General features: G+C 41.8%; 1 protein-coding gene across 1 annotated transcript in view; it reads right to left on the bottom strand.

Annotated features, from left to right (window-relative positions):
• The window catches only part of DPY19L1 (dpy-19 like C-mannosyltransferase 1), a 220,856-nt gene that overhangs the window by 12,741 nt on the left and 180,306 nt on the right, over positions 1-27,809 (bottom strand). The window contains exons 18-21 of the mRNA XM_073678263.1: positions 9,815-9,934; positions 6,324-6,498; positions 2,479-2,578; positions 1,004-1,129 (exon numbers count right to left, since the gene is read on the bottom strand). Coding sequence (XP_073534364.1) covers positions 1,004-1,129; positions 2,479-2,578; positions 6,324-6,498; positions 9,815-9,934 — 521 coding nt within the window. The remainder of the gene's footprint in view (positions 1-1,003; positions 1,130-2,478; positions 2,579-6,323; positions 6,499-9,814; positions 9,935-27,809) is intronic.

Genomic DNA, 27,809 nt, shown 5'->3' with positions numbered 1-27,809 from the left:
TTGGAAAACGCATAGTGGGCACACAGCCTAAAAGGTAACATGTCACCATAAAAATGAAGTCCTATCAGCAGGCACTATGCTACAGAGCAGGGGGGATCGAGTAGATTGATATACAGTTTAGTGAGAAAAGATTCAGTATAACCTGTGTTTTCATAATTTAAACCTCGGCTCTTTCTGGGATTTTCAGCCAAGTGGGCGGTCCTCTCAGTGACTGACAGCTATCTCTGTATGAACACTTTCACAAAGAAAACGGTCATTTAATGATAGGACCGACCAGTGGACCGAAAATCCCAGAAAGCACAGATTTAAATGGTGAAAACACGGGTTATACTGAATCTTTTCTTATAAAACTATATATCAATACACTCAGCTCCCCCTGCTCTATAGCATGGTTCCTGCAGATTGGGCTGTATTTCCATTATGACAGGTTCCGTTTAATTAAGTACTTTGTGCACCGCTGAATGGGAAATCCTATTCAAATTAAAAAAGCACATGGGCACACATTCATCAGTGCCTTTCTGTCTGTTTTTTTGTGTAGTTTTGTGTGTTTTACGCCTTTTTTTTGTTCGCACATAATTCAATATTCTATTTGTGTCTCTTTTGAAGTCTATTCTATATGTGCTCACCAGTTGTTTTTTTTTTTTTTTTTTTTTTTTTTTTTTTTTTTTTACACTTTGTAGGTGTAGTTTAGCAATTCCAGATGTTTTCACCGGATTCATCAGTTGCGCAAAATTCGGCACAACTTCACTCCAGTCCCTTTATGATATATTTTTTGGGTATGCCAGTATTTTGGTACAATTTTTGTGAAATGTCCAACTTTTGTCCCAAAACAGTTGAACGCAGAAAAGACTTTTTGACTTTGTGCCAAATTCATGAATCGCGTGTGCATTTTTGAAGATTTTGGCACACGTAATTTATGAATTTGGTCACTAAAAAAAAAACTTGCAAATTATGAATCGAGGCCATACATCCTAATTCTACCATGACATTTAAAAATACTCACTTTGTCCTTCTTGTGCACCATGCATCTTCCAATATAAAATACTGTACACCCATGCCAATCAGGCGCTTTTTTACCTCTTTAGCTGGTTTACGACTGTACATTGAGTAAACCATTTTTGTCCGTGCTCTGAAAACAAAAAGGGGCACAGAGTAAGTGACACTGAGGTATACCATTTAGTGTATTTAGCTTTGTGAGCTGTAAATGCCTGATATCCAGAAATGTATGCTTAACCAGTCATATCAGGAAGCGTTTCTTTATTTTAGCCTTTATTGTGTACAACAGAAGAACATTACAAGGCCTTGAACTTGCATATATGCTAGCACATACCAATCGGATATTGATCTACTATAGGTACAAAACACAAAAGCACACAACTAATAACTAATAGCCTCCAAAACACACTGAGCTTCCTACACAAAAGACGGAAAAAGAAAAAAAAGAATATTTCCGATACTACAGAAAACAACACTCTTGACATATAATGACTCTTAACAATAGTGCAATGTGTCAAAGCACAATCACAATAGATACGAAAATGTGCCCATGACAAAACAAGGTCCCAAGAAAGCAGTATGAATACGCTGATGCCAGTGACAAGAGCCTCTGTCACATAAAATCCTGTTTTTCTTTGACTTTGGAGCAATGGTATAACTATAATATGGACTATGTGACTGTGATTTTCTTTTATAGCAGCTGTACTAAGTTTTATCTCTGCAACTTCAATGAGTAATTGCCATCTTATAAAGTGAGGACACATTACTAGGATAGACCACCACTAAAATGGTTTTAAGTAACTCGGGATATTCGAAAACAGTATCTCACTATGCTACATTGTTTCTGTAACTCCCATTCACTGGTCGGCACTCACTGACAGATATTCCCATCCCAACCATGAATGGGTTTATCTTATAGTACGACACTACTTGTTGCCTATTAATTATCTCAGGACAGGACTGAAAAAATAAATGCTGAAATCTGATTGGTATTATAAGTGACAAAACGCAATTTTAACTCCTACAGTTTTGACAAATGAAGATTTTCAGAACTTTGTGGCAAGTACAGTATAATGACTGTGGATAGAAAATAATTTACTAAGAATCTTCTGTAAAATTAGCAGGATTTCAACAGCAATTCGACGTGACCAATGGACATTTTCTGAAAATTTTAAGAGAAAACGGGAATTCATCTCACGCAGCTGACTAAGCTAAATGTCAAAAGCAAAGACAGTGACCTATTGGAAAACAGTGATACAATACAAAAAGGAAAGTCTTTCAGACTAAGTAACATGCCAGGCAAACCACAGTTTGTTTGTTGTTTATAGTGATGCATATTTAAAATGTAATATTTGTTCCAAATTAATATTTATTGGCCCCGTAAGGAAAATTCATTACTGAAGAAAAAAAAAAAAAAGAAAAAGAAAATACAAATGAACAAATGTAATTTTAATCCATATATTATTCAACAATAAATCTCACCGTAAACCAGCATCTTCATAGTGAGGGTGATTGACAATGGGGCGTCCAGTTGACAGTTTAACACTTGCCATTGTAGGCATTGCTCCAGCAAATACTGCGTCTGGGCAAAAGTAAGTAAATCGTACAAATAAATGATTCAGAAAGTATTACATTTTTTTGTTGCTACAGTTCCACATTAATAAAAATGAGCAATACTGTGTACTTACGTAAACTTAAGCCATTATTATAAATTATTCATTAGCGCTAATTTTCTGGATTTGCATAGACTAGATTAACTTCAGCAAAATAAGATTCACCATTCAATTCTTTATTATTACCACCTGCTAATGTACAACTGGTGCAATGCATTTTTGGTGTAATCATTTTAATGAACTAAAGCAGTCTGCACCATGAATGCAGTGGGGCCAAACTGTAGTCGCTTTATTGTTAAAGAGGGTCTTCAAGAATGTAATAAAATGTCCCCAATCATGTAGTCATGTGTCAGAACGGGCTGCAGTCTGAAGAAACACAGCTCCCGAAACATGCGTCTCAACTAACAGGAGGTAATAAGCACATATACCAGTGAGCTGCCGGAGAAGGGCTGTGACAGAAGAAATAAGGCCACGTGCACATGTTCAGTATTTCGTCAGTGTTTTACATCACTAAGGATTTTATCCTCTTGCCTAACTCCTCTGTGCTTAGTCAGCTGAGGAGCACATTTATTACTTCTCATTTCATAGCTCCTTTCCAGCAGCTATGGCTCATGATACAGCTCCTTTGTCAGTTGAGACACAAGTCTAAGATGTTGTGTTTCTTCAGACTGCAACCTGACCTGACACATGACTAAGACGGGCTGCCAATTAATTTACATGATGGAGGCTATTTTATTACATTTTTGGAGGATATATATCTATATGAATGATTTTTCTCTGGTGTATAAAGCGGATTTGAGAATAGACACTGGTATATAAAGGGATGAACTGCCACTAAATAGCATGAAAAATGCTTAAGACAATTTATTATTAATTTGTAATGTCCAATATTCACAGAGCAATAGGTACGGGAGAAGATAGCAATGTTTCAGGTATAACACTCACCATCAGGCATATACAGTGGGTATGGAAAGTATTCAAACCCCTTTAAATTTTTCACTCTGTTTCATTGCAGCCATTTGCTAAATTCTAAAAAGTTAATTTTTTTCTCATTAAAGTACACTCTGCACCCCATCGCGAATGAAAAAAAAACAGAAATGTAGAAATTTTTGCAAATTTATTAAAAAAGAAAAACTGAAATATCACATGGTCATAAGTATTCAGACCCTTTGCTCAGACACTCATATTTAAGTCACATGCTGTCCATTTCCTTGCGATCCTCCTTGAGATGGTTCTACTTCTTCATTGGAGTCCAGCTGTGATTAATTAAACTGATAAGACTTGATTTGGAAACGCACACACATGTCTATATAGGACCTCACAGCTCACAGTGCATGTCAGACCAAATGAGAATCATGAGCTCAAAGGAACTGCCCAAGGAGCTCAGAGACAGAATTGTGGCAAGGAACAGATCTGGCCAAGGTTATAAAAGAATTTCTGCATTACTCAAGGTTCCTAAGAGCAAATTGGCCTCCATAATCCTTAAATGGAAGAAGTTTGGGACCACCAGAAGTCTTCCAAACCTGGCAGTCCAGCCAAACTGAGCAATCGTGGGAGAAGAGCCTTGGTGAGAGAGGTAAAAAAGAACCCCAAAATCACTGTGGCTGAGATCCAGAGATGCAGTAGGGAGATGGGAGAAAGTTCCACAAAGTCAACTATCACTTGAAGGCCTCCACCAGTCGGGCTTTTATGGCAGAGTGGTCCGACGGAAGCCTCTCCTCAGAGCAAGACATATGAAAGCCCGCATACAGTTTGTTCAAAAACACATGAATGACTCCCAGACTATGAGAAATAAGATTCTCTGGTCTGATAAGACAAAGATAGAACTTTTTGGTGATAACTCTAAGAGGTATGTGTGGAGAACACAAGGCACTGCTCATCACCTGCCCAATACAACCCAAACAGTGAAACATGGTGGTGGCAGCATCATGCTATGGGGGTGTCTTTCAGCTGCAGGGACATGATGACTGGTTGCAATTGAAGGAAACATGAATGCAGCCAAGTACAGAAATATCCTGGATGAAAACCTCTTCCAGAGTGCTCTGGACCTCAGACTTGGCCGAAGGTTCACCTTCCAACAAGACAATGACCCTAAGCACACAGCTAAAATAACAAAGGAGTGGCTTCAGAACAAATCTGTGACCATTCTTAACTGGCCCAGCCAGAGCCCTGACCTAAACCCAATTGAACATCTCTGTTGAGACCTGAAAATGGCGGTCCACCAACGTTCACCATCCAACCTGACGGAACTGGAGAGGATCTGCAAGGAAGAATGGCAGAGGATCCCCAAATCCAGGTGTGAAAAACTTGATGCATCATTCCCAAGAAGACTCATGGCTGTACTAGCTCAAAAGGGTGCTTCTACTCAATACTGAGCAAAGGGTCTGTATACTTATGAACATGTGACATTTCAGTTTTTCTTTTTAATAAATTTACAAAAGTTTCTACATTTCTGTTTTTTTTCAGTCAAGATGGGGTGCAGAGTGTACATTAATGAGAAAAAAAATGAACTTTTTAGAATTTACAAAATGGATGCAATAAAAGAAAGAGTGAAAAATTTAAAGGGGTCTGAATACTTTCTGTACCCACTGAAGCAATGAGTCAGTGGACATGTGCTATAGTGGTTCCTGGGTTTGGGTGGGCTTTCCCATGAGGCAAACTAATAAACAATCACGTGTATCTCACATGTGCTGCTGCGTCCACTGGTCTCTTGTTATATGCCTGCAGAAAAACATTATACTTGAAACATCTAACACATCACAATGTGAATAATGGACATAAGAAATTAATGATAGTTTTTTTTAGTATTTTGTCCATGCCATTTGTTGTGCAGTATCTCCCTTTATCTGCTGTATTCTGATGGGAGCGAACTGCTCGGCTCCACAGGAACTAGAACCCACTGCAACCTACACAATAATCTATAGCAGAAATCCCCAACTTCGGTCCTCAAGAGCCACCAACAGGTCATGTTTTCAGGATTTCCTTAGTATGGCACAGGCGGTAATTGCAGCACCTGGATAGGAAAAAATTCCATCACCTGTGCCATACTAAGGAAATCCTGAAAACATGATCTGTTAGTGGCTCTTGAGGAACAGAGTTGGGGAACACTGATCTATGGGATTGTTGCCTACCCTTTTCTTGATTTGCTGCTGAGCAGCAGGTGCAATGACTATGACTATTGCTAGCACCAAAGAACTGCAACACTAGGAAACTTTCTCTCTTCACTTTCTTTGAAAGCAGCATTTTTGATCCATTAAAGTGAATGATTTCACAAAGTAGTCCTCAAAAAAAAGGTGACAGCTGCCTAGGAACGCTTGTTCTCTATAATCATGTAGCCTCAAGAGGCTGACGGTCAACAGATACATGGGAAAACCATTCATTAAATTTATCTTTTGTGCTGCACAGTTCTCAGCAGCCATTATTCTGTGTAAACAGGAGTCGCACTGCTGAGAACAATTTCAGCTAATGCACACTGAATGAAATATAATTCATCATTATAGACTAAGCTTGTGAACAGGGCCCTCCCTCCTCCTGTAACTGGTCAACTATGTGTTACTTTGTATTCTCTTTATTATCTGTACATGTCTAAGCTTAATTGTAAAATGCTGTGGAATATGTTGGCGCTAGTTAAATAAAATTATTATTATTAAGTGTGCATTGTTAAATGCAGTTTGACAGAATTCAATTTAGGGAGAAAAAAAAAAAAAAACTTACTTGGCTTTGTACTGAATTTTATCCACTCCAATAGTTCTTCCTGAGCTATATTGCTGAACTCCCCTTTTATATTCAACTGAGCTTGAATGTTGCTAATACCTTGTATAGACATCAATATTACTACGAAAAGTATAAACAGACGGCGACTTATCCGGCTGAAGATCCACCCAAAAAGCTGCAAAGTTAAAATATGAATCATTGCATGATGTAATATGTAGGTTAGCCAGACACAAAGATAACTGCAGAATCATACTACATAGTGTTTGCCAGTGGTCTTTATCCACGTTACCACATAGGCATGCATGAAGGTAATCATTTTAAAAAAGTGCCAGTTACTTTCCAGCATTATGCAATCACTTTATAAGATGTGAATACCATCTTGATTTTGGAAGTATAACATAATGTATGAAAAAAAAAAAAAAAAAGAAATTTCATCCTGGTCTGTTCATCAGTTACCCAAATGGGCCCGGTGACGTGCAGGGGATGGGGGGGAATATGATAATTAAGCATACAGGCGAGGATTTGGGGGAATAATAAGCACATAGGCCTGTACAAAACAGAATTCATTAAAGCGCTTTTCTCTGCAATCAGACCTCTACTATGGGCCATACAGGTAAGTATAGATTTACTTTTCTATAACCTCTATGCCCATAGTAGAGGTCTGATATCTCCCAGGGGGATGACAGATTCCCTTTAAGTATAGGTTGTTATGCATATGGGGATACCAAATAAATGAGAGTTAAAGCGGTGATTGTCTACTTTCAGAAAAGTTTTTCCTATAAGCTCCGTTAGTAAAAAAACAAACAAAAAAAACCTGTGCTTTACTTACTCTCCTTATGTCCAGTGCTAAGTCTCCACTGGTGCTTCTGGTGTCTGCTGTCTGAAGTGCTACAGGAAATCAATCAGTTCAGTGGCATGTGCCATCTATGTAGGAAGAGCCGCTGTGCTAAATTATTGTCTGCAGCGCTGTTGATGTGACATCAGTGGTGCAGTCAACAGACATGAGCAGCATCGGTGGAGACTCAGTGCTGGATCTGGAGAGGATGAGTGAAGAACAGGTTTTTTTTTTTTTTACTACTAACGGACTTTATAGGAAAAACTTTTCTGAAATGGGAACCCATTTGATGTCCATTAAAATGTTTATATATTTTTTCTGTGTATTTTCTATTTGTATAAAAGTTTTTACATTTTTGTTTTCTTCTTTAACAATTCTATATTGTATATTTAATCAATAATATGCTGGAATATTGAGCAAGTGTGGAAAGAAATATGTACAGTTGTCTAGTATAGCATACCGCAAATACACCTTAATAAGCATACACATGATCTCTGGGACCTTTTGTAGGTCCAGTTCTGACTCCGTGGCCATTATGCAGCCAGGACTTGCCTGTCTCTACAGCTATGGTGTACAGGACTTGGGATTACTTTTACAGTAGGGCTCCCTGCTCTGTCCAGTGCTGGGAATGTTTGTTTGGAGCATAAGAGTGGTTAGCTCCTGATTTCTTCTCTAATCCTGGAAGCTATGGCAGAAGGCTATTAAAGCCCTACTTTTACTTTTTCACTTAGTGGGTGCACTTTCTTTCGCTAAGTAAATATAGCAAATTTCTAAAAAAAAAAAAAAAAACAACACTTGATAAAATTTATGTACAGAACACCATATGTAAGCTTTTTTTCTTGCATAGAAAAGTGTTCCTATTATTGGAGGCAATTTGTGGTAAATAACCAGCATTCAGACAGAATTTAAACAAAAAAAATCTGAATTCTGGAAGACCAAATGGACCAAAATTGTGCAGCTTTATACAAATCAAAGAGGCTTAGTGAAATGTCAGTGGCTCAATTTCCATTTAACGTGCTTTAGGAAGATCAAGTGCATTTAATTGAGATTATTTTGGGGTTCCTATCTTTTCTCAATTAGATTTTATCAGTTTCTCTACTGGCAGAGTTTGTCATCCGAAAATTGATTTTCAACAGCGCAAGAATTTTTCAGTCTTTTAAACCAAACATCTGCTGTACAAGCTGCCTTTCTAAGCCAGGAAAGTTAATACACCTGCTGAAGTGTGAAAATAACTATTTCATTATACAACATTATATAAAGAATATGCTGCTTTTAGGAGTTCTGAGCTTAATTGGGTTTATACGTCTTATACTGTAGAAAATATATTTATCCACCAACAGAAACCACACACACTGCTCACTTAAATTAGACACATCAATTCAGTAGAGCATTGGAAATCCTTTGGCCTTCATAATTGCAACAATTAACATGGCATTGATTCCAATAGGTGAAGAAATTGTCCTGAAGGAATATTGGCCAATGCAGACAGGATGTGGCCACGGGCACACATTGAGTATTTGGTCAGTTTTTTACATCAGTATTTGTAAACCAGGAGTGGGTGATAAATACAGAAGTGGTGACGTGTTTCTATTATACTTTTCCTCTGATTGTTCCACTCCTGGTTTTGGCTTACACATACTGAGGTACAAAACTCACGAAATACTCAACGTGTGAATGTGGCCTTAGATGGAGGCACTGACCTCCTCTGCAGAGAACATTCTACCTCTTCACAGAAATGCTCTATAGCAGTCTTTCCCAAACTCCAGTCCTCTTGGCCTTCAACGCAGCATTTTCTCAGGATCTTAGTATTGCAAAGGTGTTGGAATTATTATCAAGACATCAGGAATTGCCATAGTTTCATGATGTGTTGTGGGACATGAGGATTGGAGTTTGGAAAGCAAAGCTTTATAGGATTATGAGGCCAGGAAAGCAAGGAAAACTCATTGTTATGTTCCTAAAACCAATGCCTGTCAACAAAGACTAGGCGCAGCTGGACCAGTGTTTGGTGAGCAAACCTTATTTTATTAGTTTTACAGTACGCAAGCTGATGAAAAAAAAAATAAAGAGCTTGGAAAACCAATTGAGGAACTGACAAAAAGGGGCTAACAAGACAGCAAAACATGCTAGAGATGCTAATGAAAAAGATGATATATTCAATAGCTATGTATTCACTTCCCTAATCTATAAGGACAAGCTTTTGCCCAAGAATACACATCAGAACCTTCCTAATGCATTTTTATGCTAGGCATGGATAGTAGCTGTTTTGAGTTTCTAGTCTACTAAGCAGTATAAAATAGTAAAAAAGCAGAGGAAAAGAAAAGTAATAATTAAGAGCGGATTCACACATCCATGTGTCTTGGGTCCAGACTGCTCACGGGTCTCCTCGCTCGAATTCAGCATTCTTGTAAGCATATATGAGGCTGATGAGCTCTGATCAGGAGACTCACAGCTAGATGGTACATCATGGCCAAAGCTCAGACCGTAATACACAGATGTATAAAACTGGCCATAGTGTGGAAGATCATGTGCAAATCAGAAAAATGTCAAATTGATCATACTCAGTCTGTGATAATACAGAGGTGCCAATATCAATAAATTCATGTCAAAGAATGAATTCATAAATCAATTATTAACACGTCATCAGATACAGTCTTACCGGTCTGGAGCACAGCAGGGAGGCCATAACACACATGTGGGGTGTTAAAAATAACTTCAGTCTCATAATTAAAATTGCAAGGACTGCAAATGCCCCTAGCTGCAATACATGGTACACTAACTGTAGGTGAAAAAGACAAAAGAAGATTGATTTAAAATATGGTGTTTCTCTTTATCTAGACTTTACAAATGCAAAAATGTAGAAATTTACTTGGATGTCATTTATCCGTACAATAACACAGTATTACTCATCCATACAAATCTATGATCAGGTAAAGGAAAGAATCATTTACATGATTAGGACATACAAACGTCATGCAAATTGGTCATTGTGAACCCTAGACAACAATGCTGCAAAATAAAAGGCCTAAACGCTGGGTCACAATGTTGCCCTTGTACTCTTGCTCACTTAACTAGGTTGTACTAAATTTGGGTAATTATCTTCCATCTGTAGGATAGTGGATAACTTCTCAATCTCTAGGGGTTTGATTGCTGGGACCCTCATTAATCCTGAAAACAGGGCTCTGAGGAGACTCAACTGAACGTCTTGCGTGCACACCTCTGGTCCATTCATTCTTAATGAGAGAGCCTAATACCAGTCCAATGCCATCTCCGATAGTCCTATTAAGAATGAATGGAGCTGAGGTGCGCATGCTCCACTTTTGCTACAATTCTTAATGCAGAATTTTATGAATGCCTTTTTATGAGGTGATTATCAATCTATTTGATTAAAGCATTGCATATCATTTGCAAGGCAAAATCTGGTAGTAAATATTTAGGTTTAGGTCTCTAGAGTAGGGTAGGGTCAAACAATAGCATACAGATTCAAAAATAAAAATTAAAAAGTACAGAACAAGTACAGCATCTACATTTAAGTGGTTGTCTTGGGAAAAAAAAATAAATGTGTTTTATCATCAAAGCTGACCCGATCTTCAGATATCATGCAACGCAACTTTACATTTCCCCTGCAACAATCATCGCCGAGGGTTAGAGTTGCTTGTTCAGACAATACCTTTAATGCGGATTTCTGATTATGTTTTTTCTGCACACTTGCAAATACCCAGATAACCTAGGTAAATATATCAGGTAAAGAAAGAAAGAAACAAGTTTCTTCAAGCAATTTACTGGAAAAAGTCTTGCAAGTATGAAACAAGCCTGTGCATCTATGTAACTGCTGTGTAGCGAAGTACAATTACACAATAAATGCAATTGTTGTCTGTGGTTACGTAAATCCACGTGGATCCTTTGGTAATGCATTCCCTTGTTTTCTCTAGTGGGTTAAGCCCCCATCTCACAAAGCGAGATCGCAAGCGAGAGTCACGGTTTTGGTGACGCAACAGCGACCTCACCAGGGATGTCGCTATGTGTGACACTTTGCAGCGATCAGGCCCCTACTGTGAGGTCGCTGATCGCTGCAAAGTGTCCTGGACCATTTTTTGGTTCTTGCCCTCCCGCTGGTCAGCACACATCGCTGTGTGTGACCAGCGATCAGGCTGGTAACCATGATAAACAGCGAGTTACTAGGGGCACACGCGCACTTTGTAACCCGCTGTTTATCATGGTCACCACTCTGCTAAGGTGAGCGGTAACCTCCCACGCTGGTGCGTCGTTATGTGAGACAGTACCCTTAGAATTTGGTAATTTGATTAACTCTTATACATGGATTACTGTCAAAAGCCACATAAATGCAATCTTTGCAATTCTATTAACCACTAAGCTATTTTAGGAATTATTCAAATCAGGTCTTTTGCTACAATAAACTGTGTTTTAGGAGTATTAATAGTAATAATATTTTTTTCTACACGCTGGTTATTAAGTAAACTGGCAACATTACAGCCTATTCCCTAATCACCTTTTAAGAGATTAGGGGAGGTCTCAGCACCCAGACACCCATTGATCAAGTGTTTTCTAAATGTGCACCTATGACTTAACACTGTAAAAAAAATACACATATTTGGCATCACCGTATCCGGAACAACCCAACCTATAAAACTGTCCCACTAGTTAACCCCTTCAGTGAACAGTTTAAAAAAAAAAAAGAAAACGAGGCAAAAAACTATGCTTTATCATCATACCGCAGAACAAAAAGTGGAATAAAACGCGATCAAAAAGACAAATATAAATAAAAATGGTACCGCTGAAAATGTCATCTTGTCCCGCAAACAAGCAGTTGCGATACAGCTGCCTTAACAATTTTACCACACGTGGAAAGGCAGAAATTTTTTTTTAAAATTACTGGTTCTAGTTCATTCTACCTCCCAAAAATTGGAACAGAAAGCGATCAAAAAAATGTCATATGCCAGAAAATGATACCAACAAAAACGTCAACTCGTCCCGCAAAAAACAAGCCCTCAAATGACTGTAGACAGAAATCTAGAAAAATTATAGCTATCTAAATATGCAGATGCAAAAAAGTGTTTTTTGCAATAAAAAGCGTCTTTTAGCATGTGACAGCTGCCAAACATAAAAACCCGATATCAATATAGTATTGCTGTAATCTCACCAACCTGAAGAAAAGTCGTCTTATCACTTATAATGCATGAGGAAAGACGTAAAAAATAAATAAAACCAATTCTTCACCTGCTGTTGATTTGTTCATTCTGCCGCCCAAAGATCGCAGTAATGATCGGCTCACATCTATCCTGCGCTCTCCGCTGAGCCTTTACATCAGTGTTTTCGTGCAAATCTCTGAAATACATGATTTAGTTGGAACCCCCAGTGGAAGATTCAATATAATGAGGCAGATGGAGGCACTATGGATGCAGTCTGGCCTGTGATCCGGTGGTGTCTGTCTTCTTAGGCATGCATATAAGTGCCATCGGCCACAGTTTTGTGCACTTCTGAAAAGGACAACGCTGAACAGAGGCCAGATGGAGTCCAGAGAACTCTATTGCCTCATGATAGTTAATGGTTCTGTTAGGAGTTTTATCTGTTGCAGATTTAGATGGAAACCACAAAGTAAGTGCTCAGCGTAAGAGCGCCGGATAAATGTGATCCAAAATGTTATGTAAAATGTTCCCAATAAAAGATTAAACTGAATCCAAAAAAAAGCCCCCACTCCTGTCCGTCATCTGTCAATGGAAATATAGGGGGATTCCACGTTACTGGTACTACAAAGGCTCTAGAAAAGCGCTATGGATCCTCACCCCCCAAAAGAAATTCAGCAAATTCTGCGCTCCCAAATCCAAATGACTCTTCCCTTCTGAGCCCCAGTGGGTCTAAACCACATTTAGCATCCACGTTTAGCATTTCTGTAGCAATGAAAGCCCACCTAATTTAAGGGTGCATGTCTCCAGAAGCACGAGCTAGGCATAACGTACTGGTCACTACAAAGTACTGGTCACTAAAACGGCAGTTTGCGATTTTCACTCAGCAACATCCACTACTGCTTGTTTCTGGAAAACACCCATGGAGTCAAAATCGTCATTACACCTGTAGATAAGCTCAAAAAGTGGTATAATTTCCAAAATGGGGTCACTTGAGGGCGATTCTGCTATTCTAGCACTTAGGGGCTCTGCATATGGAGTCAGCACACTATACTAAGAAAATCTGTGCTTCAGGAGGCAAAGAGCGCTCATTCCTTCCCGAGTCTCATCGTGTGGCTAAACAGCACTCTACAACAACATAAGGGGTATGTCTACATTCAGCAGAAATTGTGGGACAAATTTTGGTGTCATTTTTACCCATTTCCCAGTATAAAAATGTAAAATATGGGGCTAAAACAAAATTTTGGTGGTAAAAATGTTATTATTTTTTCACTGCCTAATGGTATAAAATGCGACACATGTGACACACCTGTGGTGTCAATATGATCACTGCACCCCTATATGATTTAATTGAGAGGTGTAGTTTCTAAAATGGGGACACTTATGGAGGGGGTTTGACTGTTCTGGCACCTGAGGGGCTCTACCAATGTTACATGGCACCCTCAAACCAGTCCAGCAGTATCTGAACTCCAATATGGCGCTTCTGAGTTTTGTGCTGTGCCTCAAAAGTAGTTTTCGACCACATATGGGGTATCGGTGTACTCAGGAGTAGTGTTGAGCAAATTTGTTCGGCATTTCAAATTCAGGTTTGGGCTCGTGGTTCCGGCTTGTTTGCGCCAAAAAATTGGCTCCGCCCATGAACATCCCTGATTTGCCATGCTGTCATGCAGATAACATCAAAAAAATTTGGGGTACATTTTCTCCTGCTATCCTTGTAAAAATTAAAAGATTTGGCGCTAACACAACATTTTTGTGGAAACATTTTTTTTATTTAATTTTCACAGATCAATGTTGTAAAACTCTGTGAAGCACCTGTGGGTTCAAGGTGTTCACCACACATTTAGATAAGTTCCTTGAGGAGTCTACTTTCAAAAATGGGGTCACTTGTGAGGGGATTCCACTATTTAGACACATCAGAGGCTCTCCAAACGGGACATGACACCCACAGACCATTCCATCAAAATTTGCATTCCAAAATGTCACTCCTTCCTTTCTGAACCGTGCCGTGCGCCCAAACAGTAGTTTTCCTCCACATATGGGGTGTCTGTGTACTCAGGAGAAATTGCACAACAAATTGTATGGATGCAAATTCTCCTATTATCCTTGTGAAAATAAAAAAATTGGAGCTTAAAGAATACTGTCAATGAAAAATGTGATTTTTTATTTTCACGGCTCAACGTTATAAACTTCTATGAAGCACCCGGGGGTTCAAGGTGCTCACCATACATCTAGATAAGTTCCTTGAGAGGTCTAGTTTCCAAAATGGGGTCACTTGTGGGGGCATTCCCCTGCTTAGGCACATCAGGGGCTCGCCAAATGTGACATGGCATCAGATAATTATGTCAGCAAATTTTACATTCAAAAAGTTAAATGGCGCTAATTCCCTTCCAAGCTCGGCCATGCTCCCAAACAGTGGTTTTCCCCCACATATGGGATATCAGCGTGCTCAGGAGAAATTGCACAACAAATTTTGGGGTCCATTTTCTCCTGTTAACCTTGCGAAAGTAGAAAAATTGTGTGTAACTTAAAATTTTTGTGAAAAAAAGTTAAATGTTTATTTTTTCCCTCCACATTCCATTAATTCCTGTGAAGCACCTGTTATATATATATATATTAACTATTTTGCGTGACATCACTCTCTGATTTAAGGGCATATAAATTAAAAGTTTGAAAAATTGCTACATTTTCACCAAATTTCCAATTTTTTCACAAATAAAAGCAAGTCATATTGAACATAAGAAATGTTACCACTATCATGATGTACAATATGTCACGAAAAAACAGTCTCAGAATCACTGTGATCCATTGAAGCGTTCCAGAGTTAGTACCTCATAAAGTGACACTGGTCAGAATTGAAAAAATGGCCTGGTCATTAAGGTGAAAACAGGCTTCAGGGTGAAGAGGTTAAACCGCATATATGAAAAAAACAAAACAAAACAAAACATGAAAATATGCCTGGTCATGAATGGGGAAAAAATTATAGTGTCTTTAACGTGTTAAAGGGAATCTTAGAAAAAAAATTAATTCAACTAGTATTAAAAAATACTAAATACATTTATTCTTCAAAAACTAATGATTAATTAGGGAATACTAATTGAGGATTTTCAAAATAGCAGCCATCACCTATTTTAGGCTGCAACTAGTTTAGGGTTACACACATTACAATGGGTTGCCAGAAGAAAAGCTGCTAAACGTCTGAGCTACAATTGGGCAAGTTTATATTTAGGCTCAGAGGCAGTCTCGCCATCGCATATAACTGATCTGCTCACCTAACCTAACAGGTTTACAAATGGGCACAACGCAAAACAAAAAACCTCTCTGCTGACTAAGGAAGACAATTCTGTTGAGTCAGTCACTGTGCCTAGCAGTAAACCTGAGGATGAGCTTGCTCAGTCAGCAGAGGAAATTTTTTTCCCCTCCAGCTTCAGACTCGATGCATATACCAGGCTGGGGGAGCATATACCAGGCTGGGGGAGCATATAATAGGATGGGGGAGCATATAATAGGATGGGGGAGCATATAGCAGGATGTGGGAGCATATACAAAGATGGGGGAGCATATACAAGGATGGGGAAGCATATATAAGGATGGAGTATTATATACCGGGATGGAGGAGCATATAATAGGGTGGGGAAGCATATAATAGGATGGGGGATCATATAATAGGATGGGGGAGCATATAATAGGATGGGGGAGCATATAATAGGATGGGGGAGCATGTAACAGGATGGGGAGCATGTAACAGGCTGGGGGAGCATATAATAGGATGGGGGAGCATATCCCAGGATGGGGTGAGCATATAATACGATTATGGAGCATATAGCAGGATGGGGGAGCATATACAAAGATGGGGAAGCATATGATAGGATGGGGCATTATATACCAGGATGGGGGAGCAAATAATAGGATGGGGGAGTATATAATAGGATGGAGAAGCATATAATAGGATGGGGGAGCATATAATAGGATGGGGGAGCATATAATAGGATGGGGGAGCATGTAACAGGATGGGGAGCATGTAACAGGCTGGGGGAGCATATAATAGGATGGGGGAGCATATCCCAGGATGGGGTGAGCATATAATACGATTATGGAGCATATAGCAGGATGGGGGAGCATATACAAAGATGGGGAAGCATATGATAGGATGGGGCATTATATACCAGGATGGGGGAGCAAATAATAGGATGGGGGAGTATATAATAGGATGGAGAAGCATATAATAGGATGGGGGAGCATATAATAGGATGGGGGAGCATATAATGGGATGGGGGAGCATATAATGGGATGGGGGAGCATATAATGGGATGGGGGAGCATATAATGGGATGGGGGAGCATATACCAGACTGGGGGAGCAAATACCAGGATGTGGGAGCATATAATAGGAAGGGGGAGCATATACAAGGATGGGGGAGCATATGATAGGATGGGGAAGCATATAATAGGATGGGAAAGCATATAATAGGATGAGGGAGCATATACCAGGCTGAGGGAGCATATACCAGGCTGGGGATCTTATACTAAGATGAGGGAGCATATACAAGGATGGGGGGGACATATACAAGGATGGGGGGAGCAAATACAAGGATGGGGGAGCATATACAAGAATGGGGGAGCATATACAAGAATGGGGGAGCATATACCAGGATGGGGGAGCATATACCAGGATGGGGGAGCATATACCAGGATGGGGAAGCATATACAAGGACGTGGGAGCATATACAAGGATGGGGGAGCATATACAAGGATGGGGTAGCATATACCAAGATGGGGGGAGCATATACCAGGGTGGGGGAGCATATACCAGGGTGGGAGAGCATATACAAGGATGGGGGAGCATATAGAAGGATGCGTTATTGCATATAATAGGATGAGGGAGCATATACCAGGATGCGGAAGCATATAATAGGATGGGGGAGCATATAATAGGATGGGGGAGCATATATAAGGATGTGGGAGCATATGATAGGATGGGGTATTATATACCAAGATGGGGAAGCATATAATAGGATGAGGGCGCATATACAAGGCTGGAGGAGCATATACCAGGGTGGGGGAGAATATACTAGGATGGGAGTAGCATATACCAGGTTGGGGGAGAATATACCAGGATGGGAGGAGCATATACCAGGATGGGAGGAGCATATACCAGGATGGGAGGAGCATATGATAGGTAGGGTATTATATACCAGGATGGGGGGAGCATATACCAGGATGATGGATCATATATCTTAATATCTACAGTCAGGTACCCCTGCTGCTGTCTGTGGCTGCACTTTGTTGACCCTGCCTGCTCGGATACCCCCTCCCTGCCTGCTATCAGCTGCCCCCGTCTGTTCTCTGTAGGAGTTTTTTTTCTAAACTACAACCTCAGTATTCAGGTTAAATAAGTGGGTTTTGGGTTGCAGTTTGGGCCCTTGGTCTCTAAAAGGTTCACCATAATTGTTGCAGTACATTACTTCAATAAAATGGTGCCGGAGTCAGTGCGAGCGCATACCGCGATTTCCGGCGCCATTTTTTTGAAGACACAGGGTCTTAACAAAAATGGCGTAAAATTAAAAATGTATCAATAAAAATGCTTGCCACCCGGGCGTAGAACGGATTCAATAGCTAGTAAAATATACATACAAAGGAAAATAATGCAAAAAATAACCTGAATGTAATGTTTATTTAAAGCTATTTTGTTCATAGAAAGGATATCTTGTTACTGTAAGTCAGGGGTCTCAAACACGCGGCCCGCGGGCCGCATGCGGCCCCTGAGGCTGCTTTATGCGGCCCGCAGGCACAGACCCCTTGACGATCCCGACCTGGTCCAGGAGGAGCCGCCGACAGCAGCGCTGAATTGCCACACAGAGACTGTTTCCCATCACTGCATTTCCAATGCCAGCCGTTGGCCAATCAGAGGCCAGCAGCTGATATCTGCGTGTCGGCGCAGCGAGTATGACGTCATTGCCATATGCAGATGTCAGCTGCTGGCCTCTGATTGGCCGGCGGCTGACATTGAAAATGCTGTGCTGGGAGACAGTCTCTGTGCGGCAATGCAGCGCTGCTGTCGGCGGCTCCTCCTGGACCAGGTCGGGATCGTCAAGGGGTCGGACTCTGTGGTGCCTGCGGGCCACATCTGCAGGAAGGCCGCCGAGGGAACGGAGGACAGGTGAGAATCATCTTTTTTTTTTTCTATTTTATGTGTGTGAAGAACAGCACAGGGGGCACAGAGCCACAACATGGGGACCGGGATGGTGCACAGAGCCACAAGAGGGGACCTGGATGGGGCACATAGCCACAGGATGGGGACCTGGATGGGGCACATAGCCACAGGATGGGGACCTGGATGGGGCACATAGCCACAAGAGGGGACCTGGATGGGGCACATAGCCACAAGATGTGGACCTGGATGGGGCACATAGCCTCAAGATGTGGACCTGGATGGGGCACATAGCCACAAGATGGGGACCTGGATGGAGCACAGAGCCACAAGATGGGGCACATAGCCACAAGATGGGGACCTGGATGGGGCACATAGCCACAAGATGGGGACCTGGATGGGGCACATAGCCACAAGATGGGGACCTGGATGGGGCACATAGCCACAAGATGGGGACCTGGATGGGGAACATTGCCACAGGATGGGGACCTGGATGGGGCACATAGTCCCAAGATGGGGACCTGGATGAGGCACATTAGTACAAGATGGGCGCCAGGATGGGGAACGTTGCCACAGGATGGGGACCTGGATGGGGCACATAGCCACAGGATGGGGACCTGGATGGGGCACATTAGTACAAGATGGGGACTTGGATGGGGAACATTACTACAAGATGTTTTCCATTATTACTATATGATGCTAATTGTAAGACAATATTACTGTATGTGGCCAATTGGGGGAAATAAAATTGTAAAAAAAATAAAAAATAAAATAAAGCATGAAAAAATATTGGGCACTAAAAATGCTGTTTTATATGTAAACTAAAGTAAACACAAAAAAGTGCACGTTTATTATCGCCACATCCATAACGACCCAAGCCATAAAAAAATAAACACGGCAAAAATGTTCAAAAGGTGTATACAAAAAAAATGGTATCACTAAAAATGTCACATTGAACAAAGAATGCGGCCCCCCAAATTCAAATTTTTTCCATGTGCGGCCCATATACCCAGCCGAGTTTGAGACCCCTGCTGTAAGTCAAATTGTGTTCAAGTAGGAAAATTAGGTAGCAGTTGAGGTAAAAATTTACGATTATAGCTTTTCCTGGAGTGTTCAATGTCTGGAAATCTCACCTAACAATAGATCATATGTACATCCCAACTACCCGGATACCGTTCCTCCATGACCTTCAAATCTTGGTGGAATCATGCACTTTGCTCATCACTGACTGTACCAAGGTTTTCAGGGAGGTTAGCATGATGGCTATGCAGAAAATGCACCTTGCCGCTCATGTTGCAACCAAGCATTTTGTAACTGTCCAAGAGTTTTTGGACAATTTTGGTGTTATTGTTTTCTAGTGTAATTCCAAGAATGTCATTGACAAGGTCTTTGAATGATAACCAAGCATTCTTTTGGCGTTCTGACATTTTTCAGATGAAAAGAATCATCTTTGATGATCTGCCGAATCTGTGGACCATCAAACACACCGGCCTTTATTTTTTTAAATGTCAGGCTAGGAAATGCCAAAATGAGGTAATTGAAACAAACGGTCACCTTCAGTTCGCAAAGCTTTAACAAATTGCTTTATGAAACCCAGTTTCATGTGCAGAGGTGGGAATATAACGTTCTGTCAACAAGTGGCTTGTGTAGAATGTTTGGATCACCAGGTTTGAGGTCAGATCCTGGAGGCCAATTCCTCTCCACTAGTGTTGAGCATTCCGATACTGAAATATCGGGTATCGACCGATATTCGAGGTATCGGAGTTCCGATACTGAGTTCCGATACTTTTAGAATATCGAATACCGGAATCGGAAGTTCCCATAATGCCTGCGCTATGCAGTGTCTCTGAAGGATGACAAGTTGGATGGCAGCGCTTAGCTTACTGTACTTGTCATTTAGTGTTAAAGAATTTCTTAAAAAAAATAATAGTGTTTTCATGCACCGTCTCTTTAAAAAAGCCGGCCGGCAATTCAGCATCGGTACCCGACAATTTAGAATAGAAAGAATAGAGCATCACACATAGATTAGATACATAGAAACATGTCAGTCACATATATAAGAAGTACAGTGATAGTGTTGATAACTGTACTTGTCATTTAGTGTTAAAATAAAGGATTTATTAAAAAAAAAATATGGCGTGGGGTTGCCCGTAATTTTAGTCTCTAGCGGAGGTTAAGCAGACGGCGGGGGCAGATGTTTGAAGCCTGGGAAGGTAGTAATACCCACAGAGCTTCCCAGGCTACTAATATCAGCCCCCAGCTGAATACCTAGCCTTTACTAGCTATTAAAACGGGGGACCCCCAAAAAAAATGACGTCGGGTCCCCCCTATTTTAATAGCTGGCAAAGGCTAGGCAGACAGCTGGGAGCTGATATTAATAGCCCAGGAAGGGTGCCATGAATATTGGCCCCCTCCCAGGCTAGAAACACCAGCCGTCAGCTGCCCCAGAAATGGGGCATCCATAGGATGCGCCAATTCTGGCACTTAGCCTCGCTCTTCCCACTGCCCTGTAGTGGTGGCAGTGGGGTAATATGGCTGGGGTTGATGTCAGCTTATAATGCCAGCTGACATCAAGCCCAGGTTAGTAATGGAGAGGCGTCTATAAGACACCCCCATTACTAACCCCATAGTCAAAGTTAAAAAAAAACCACAAACACCCAGAATAAAGTCCTTTAATTGAAATAAACACGCAATTCTTTAATGTTCTAAATTAAACCATACTTACAGTCACGCCCATTCCAGCTGAAGCCAACGATCTCATGCAATAAAAGTAAAATAATAAAGCAACCTCATCCTTACCTTTCCATGGTTCCCACGACAGCTCCAGCTCTGCTACATTCACATGACAGGCTGGATCGCAGCCGAAAGCTGCCATCCAGCTTGCCATGCCGCAGACACTGAGAAGCACAGGCATGCTTGCGCTCCTCAGTGTCTCGCTGTGACGGCATAAAGATGAGCCGAGGTCATGTCCAATGAACTCGGCTCACCTCATGCACGTCACTGACAGCGTGGGAAAATTCTCCTGCGCCAGCAGTGAGCGTGAGAGAATTCTCCTGCTGAAGCGCTGAGCGCAGGAGAATTTTCCCACGCTGTCAGTGACATGCATTAGGTGAGCTCATGTCCAATGAACTCAGCTCACCTCATGCACGTCACTGACAGCATGGGAGAATTCTCCTGCGCTCAGCGCTTGAGCAGGAGAATTCTCCCACGCTGGGATGGCATTGAGATGACAGGCTGGATCACCTGCGCTCTGCAGTGTCTATGAAGGATGAGCTACTCCTGCTGAAGAGCTGAGCGCAGGAGAATTTTCCCACGCTGTCAGTGACGTGCATGAGGTGAGCAGAGTTCATTGGACAGGACCTCGGCTCATCTGGATGCCGTCACAGCCCGACACTGAGGAGCGCAAGCATGCCTGCGCTTCTCAGTGTCTGCGGCATGGCAAGCTGGATGGCAGCTTTCGGCTGCGATCCAGCCTGTCATGTTAATGTAGCAGAGCTGAAGCTGTCGTGGAAACCATGGAAAGGTAAGGATGATGTTGCTTTATTATTTTACTTTTATTGCAGAAGACATTGGCTTCAGCTGGAATGGGCGTGATGGTAAGTATGGTTTAATTTAGAACAATAAAGAATTGTGTGTTTATTTCAATTAAAGGACTTTATTCTGGGTGTTTGTGTTTTTTTTTTAACTTTGACTATGGGGTTAGTAATGGGGGTGTCTTATAGACGCCTCTCCATTACTAACCTGGGCTTGATGTCAGCTGGCATTATAAGCCGACATCAACCCCAGCCCTATTACCCCACTGCCACCGCTACAGGCCAGTGGGAAGAGTGAGGCTAAGTGCCAGAATTGGCGCATCCTATGGATGCGCCATTTCTGGGGCGGGTGACGGCTGGTGTTTCTAGCCTGGGAGGGGGCCAATATTCATGGCACCCTTCCTGGGCTATTAATATCAGCCCCCAGCTGTCTGCCTAGCCTTTGCTAGCTATTAAAATAGGGGGTACCCCACGTCATTTTTTTGGGGGTCCCCCATTTTAATAGCTAGTAAAGGCTAGGTATTCAGCTGGGGGCTGATAATAGTAGCCTGGGAAGCTCCGTGGGTATTACCCCCTTCCCAGGCTTCAAACATCTGCCCCAGCCGTCTGCTTAACCTTCGCTAGAGACTAAAATTACGGGGAGCCCCACGCCAATTTTTTTTTAATAAATCCTTTATTTTAACACTAAATGACAAGTACAGTAATCAACACTATCACTGTACTTATTATATATGTGACTGACATGTTTCTATGTATCTAATCTATGTGTGATGCTTTATTCTTTCTGTTCTAAATTGTCGGGTACCGGTGTATGCCGCTGCTGAATTGCCGGCTTTTCATGTAATACATTCTACATTATTCTTAGTTGTTTTCCTTCATGTAGAATTAACCTACAAGGAAAGAAAGGGTTTATTTTCATTCCGGTATTTGTGTCCCATTGACTTGCATTGGTTTCCGGTATCGGAATCAGCGATATCCGATATTTTTTGGGTATCGGTCCGATCCAATCTGATCCGATATTTCCCGATATCGGAAGGTATCGCTCAACACTACTCTCCACCCAATGCTTCTCACGAGCTCTGCAGTTGCACAAGCACAGAAAACAAGGATATTTGGTGTATCTGCATTCCTGACCAAGAACTAAACATACCATTTTAAGGTCAACACAGATGACTCTCTTCTCCGTATTCTTCATAAAGAGAAACTGAATAGAAAATTGGGACTGCACCAAATAAATTGCCATTGTGGAGGAAGACATACTTTAACCCCTTAATAACATCTGACGTACTAATACGCGTCTGTGCCCTGGGACTTAAGAGCCAGACCCGTATTAGTACGTCATGGCGATCGCGCGCGCACACAGGCTGTGCGGGCGCGATCGCCGCCGGGTGTCAGCTGATTGTCACAGCTGACACCCGGTACTATGTGCAGGGAGCGGTCACGCACCGCTCCCAGCACATTAACCCCCGCGATGCTGCGATCGAAGTCGATCGAAGTCGATCGCGGCATTGCGGGGGCAAGGGGAGGTGATCGCCGATACTCACCTCCTCTTCCGGCTTCCAGCGCAGTCTGCAAAGGCTTCCCGGGTGTTGCCATGACGACCCGATGTCGTCATGACAACATCCGGGTCACCAGAGAGCAGGAAGATTGCTTGGACATGCGCAGTGCATCTCCAAGCAATCTTCACACTGTGCACTTCTGACAGCCTTCATGGCATAGGGATGGTGCTCCATTCCTGTGCCATGCAGGCGATCAGAAAAAAAAAAGTGAAAGTCCCAGAGTGGGACAAAGTAATAAAGTGTATAAACTGTGTGAAAGTGGAAAAAAAAAAAAAAAAAAATGTGCAAAAATATTATAAAAAAATAAAAAAAATAATACACCAAAAATAAAAATATAATGTACCCATCAATAAATATTATTATAAAAAAAATAAAAAAAAAACAATAAAAGTACACATATTTGGTATCGCCGCGTCCGGAACAACCTGACCTATAAAACTGTCCCACTAGTTAACCCCTTCAGTGAACACGGTAAAAAAAAAAAAAAAAAAACCAAGCACAAAACAATGCTTTATCACCATACCGCCAAACAAAAAGTGGAATAACACGCGATCAAAAAGACGCATATAAATAAAAATGATACCGCTGAAAACGTCATCTCGTCCCGCAAAAAACAAGCCGCCATATAGCTCCATCAGCCGAAAAATAAAAAAGTTATAGCTCTCAGAATAAAGCGATACTAAAAAATATTTTTTTCTATAAAATAGCTTTTATTGTGTATAAGCGCCAAAACATAGAAAAATTATACAAATGTGGTACCGCTGTAAACGTACTGACCCGAAGAGTAAAGCTGCCTCATCAATTTTACCACACGCGGAACAGAATAAAAAAAAAAAAAAAAAACAATTCCTGAATTGTTGGTTTTTGTTTATTCTGCCTCCCAAAAATCGGAATAGAAAGCGATCAAAAAATGTCACGTGCCTGAAAATGGCACCAATAACAACGTCAAGTCATCCCGCAAAAAACGAGCCGTCACATGACTGTCTGCCAAAATTTGGAAAAATTATAGCTCTCAAAATATGGCGATGCAAAAACTAGATTTTACAAAAAATGCTTCTTTTAGTGTGTGACAGCTGTCAGTCATAAAAACCCCATATGATTCTGGCATTGCTGTAATCACACCGACCCGAAGAATAAAGTCGTCTAATCACTTATACCGCACAAGGAACGGCGTCAAAAATAAACTCTTGAGTTAGGATTGGGCTAGGGTTAGGGCTGGGTTTGGGGCTAGGGTTGTGCTGGGGCTAGGGTTGTGCTGGGGCTAGGGTTGTGCTGGGGCTAGGGTTGTGCTGGGGCTAGGGTTGTGCTAGGGTTAGGGCTGGGGTTGGGATTTTTTTCAAAAGTAAGAAAAAAAGATGACGATATGGCGACTAGTGTTGAGAGCAAGTGCTCGCTACTTGAGTTTGCATCGGGTGCTCTGGTATGCATTTAGTATCGTGGGTATTTGAGTGACATGCTCGAGTCTCTGCCCCATATGCTTCGCGGCCAAAAAACTTTACGGGGATTGCCTGCCATGCACGAGCGATCCCCGCATGTTTTTTTTTGGGTGTCTAATAACCGTGAAACATGCGGAGCAGGGACTCGAGCATGTCACTCGAGCACACGCTGTACATGGTGCATACCTGAGTACCCGATGCAAACTCAAGTAGCGAGCACTTGCGCTCAAGAATAATGAAAACTTATTCAATATGATGACCTAATGTAAACAAATAATGTGCCGTACCTCTGGGTTCAAAATGTTCACTATACACCTTAATAAAATCTTTGAGGGGTATAGTTTCCAAAATGGGGACACTTGTGGGGGAGCTCCACTGTTTAGGCACATCACGGGCTCTCCAAACGCGACATGGTGTCCGCTAACAAATTGAATGGAAAATCGGCTCAAATTGTTAGCGGACACCACATTGCGTTTGGAGAGCCCCTCTGTGCCCAAACTTTGGAGCTCCCCCACAAGTGACCCCATTTTGGAAACTAGACCCCCCAAGGCACCTTTCTAGATGCATTGTGAGCACTTGGAACCCCCAGGTGCTTCACAAATTGATTCGTAAAAATGAAAAAGTGAAAAAAAAAACACTTTTTCATTTTTATGAATCAATTTGTGAAGCACCTGGGGTTCCAAGTGCTCACTATGAATCTAGATAGGTGCCTTGGGGGGTCTAGTTTCCAAAATGGGGTCACTTGTGGGGGAGCTCCAATGTTTGGGCACACAGGGACTCTCTAAATGCAACATGGTATCCGCTAACAAATTAAATGGAAAATCGGCTCAAATTGTTAGCGGACACCACATTGCGTTTGGAGAGCCCCTCTGTGCCCAAACTTTGGAGCTCCCCCACAAGTGACCCCATTTTGGAAACTAGACCCCCCAAGGCACCTTTCTAGATGCATAGTGAGCACTTGGAACCCCCAGGTGCTTCACAAATTGATTCGTAAAAATGAAAAAGTGAAAAAAAAAACACTTTTTCATTTTTATGAATCAATTTGTGAAGCACCTGGGGTTCCAAGTGCTCACTATGAATCTAGATAGGTGCCTTGGGGGGTCTAGTTTCCAAAATGGGGTCACTTGTGGGGGAGCTCCAATGTTTGGGCACACAGGGACTCTCCAAATGCAACATGATATCCGCTAACAAATTGTCGGCTCAAATTGTTAGCGGATATCATGTTGCATTTGGAGAGTCCCTGTGTGCCCAAACATTGGAGCTCCTCCACAAGTGACCCCATTTTGGAAACTAGACCCCCCAAGGCACCTATCTAGATGCATAGTGAGCACTTGGAACCCCTAGGTGCTTCACAAATTAATTCGTAAAAATGAAAAAGTGTTTTTTTTTTCACTTTTTCATTATTACGAATCAATTTGTGAAGCACCTGGGGGTTCCAAGTGCTCACTATGCATCTAGAAAGGTGCCTTGGGGGGTCTAGTTTCCAAAATGGGGTCACTTGTGGGGGAGCTCCAAAGTTTGGGCACAGAGGGGCTCTCCAAACGCAATGTGGCGTCCGCTAACAATTTGAGCCGATTTTCCATTCAATTTGTTAGCGGATACCATGTTGCATTTAGAGAGTCCCTGTGTGCCCAAACATTGGAGCTCCCCCACAAGTGACCCCATTTTGGAAACTAGACCCCCCAAGGCACCTATCTAGATGCATAGTGAGCACTTGGAACCCCTAGGTGCTTCACAAATTAATTCGTAAAAATGAAAAAGTGTTTTTTTTTTCACTTTTTCATTATTACGAATCAATTTGTGAAGCACCTGGGGGTTCCAAGTGCTCACTATGCATCTAGAAAGGTGCCTTGGGGGGTCTAGTTTCCAAAATGGGGTCACTTGTGGGGGAGCTCCAAAGTTTGGGCACAGAGGGGCTCTCCAAACGCAATGTGGCGTCCGCTAACAATTTGAGCCGATTTTCCATTCAATTTGTTAGCGGATACCATGTTGCATTTAGAGAGTCCCTGTGTGCCCAAACATTGGAGCTCCCCCACAAGTGACCCCATTTTGGAAACTAGACCCCCCAAGGCACCTATCTAGATGCATAGTGAGCACTTGGAACCCCTAGGTGCTTTACAAATTGATTCGTAAAAATGAAAAAGTGTTTTTTTTTTCACTTTTTCATTATTACGAATCAATTTGTGAAGCACCTGGGGGTTCCAAGTGCTCACTATGCATCTAGAAAGGTGCCTTGGGGGGTCTAGTTTCCAAAATGGGGTCACTTGTGGGGGAGCTCCAAAGTTTGGGCACAGAGAAGCTCTCGAAACGCAATGTGGTGTCCGCTAACAATTTGAGCCGATTTTCCATTCAATTTGTTAGCGGATACCATGTTGCATTTAGAGAGTCCCTGTGTGCCCAAACATTGGAGCTCTCCCACAAGTGACCCCATTTTGGAAACTAGACCCCCCAAGGCACCTATCTAGATGCATAGTGAGCAGTTGGAACCCCCAGGTGCTTCACAAATTGATTCATAAAAATGAAAAAGTGTTTTTTTTTTCACTTTTTCATTGTTACGAATCAATTTGTGAAGCACCTGGGGGTTCCAAGTGCTCACTATGCATCTAGATAGGTGCCTTGGGGGGTCTAGTTTCCAAAATGGGGTCACTTGTGGGGGAGCTCCAATGTTTGGGCACACAGCAGCTCTCCAAACGCAACATGGTGTCGCTAACAATTTGAGCCAATTTTGCGTTAAATTTGTTAGCGGACACCATGTTGCATTTAGAGAGCCGCTGTGTGCCCAAATATTGGAGCTCCCCCACAAGTGACCCCATTTTGGAAACTAGACCACCCAAGG

Source organism: Phyllobates terribilis, unplaced genomic scaffold (genome assembly GCF_046119375.1).
Source record: "Phyllobates terribilis strain yellow unplaced genomic scaffold, ASM4611937v1 Scaffold_4__5_contigs__length_816908805, whole genome shotgun sequence".
Lineage (NCBI taxonomy): Eukaryota > Metazoa > Chordata > Amphibia > Anura > Dendrobatidae > Phyllobates > Phyllobates terribilis.
This window is presented reverse-complemented; position numbering and strand designations above follow the sequence as displayed.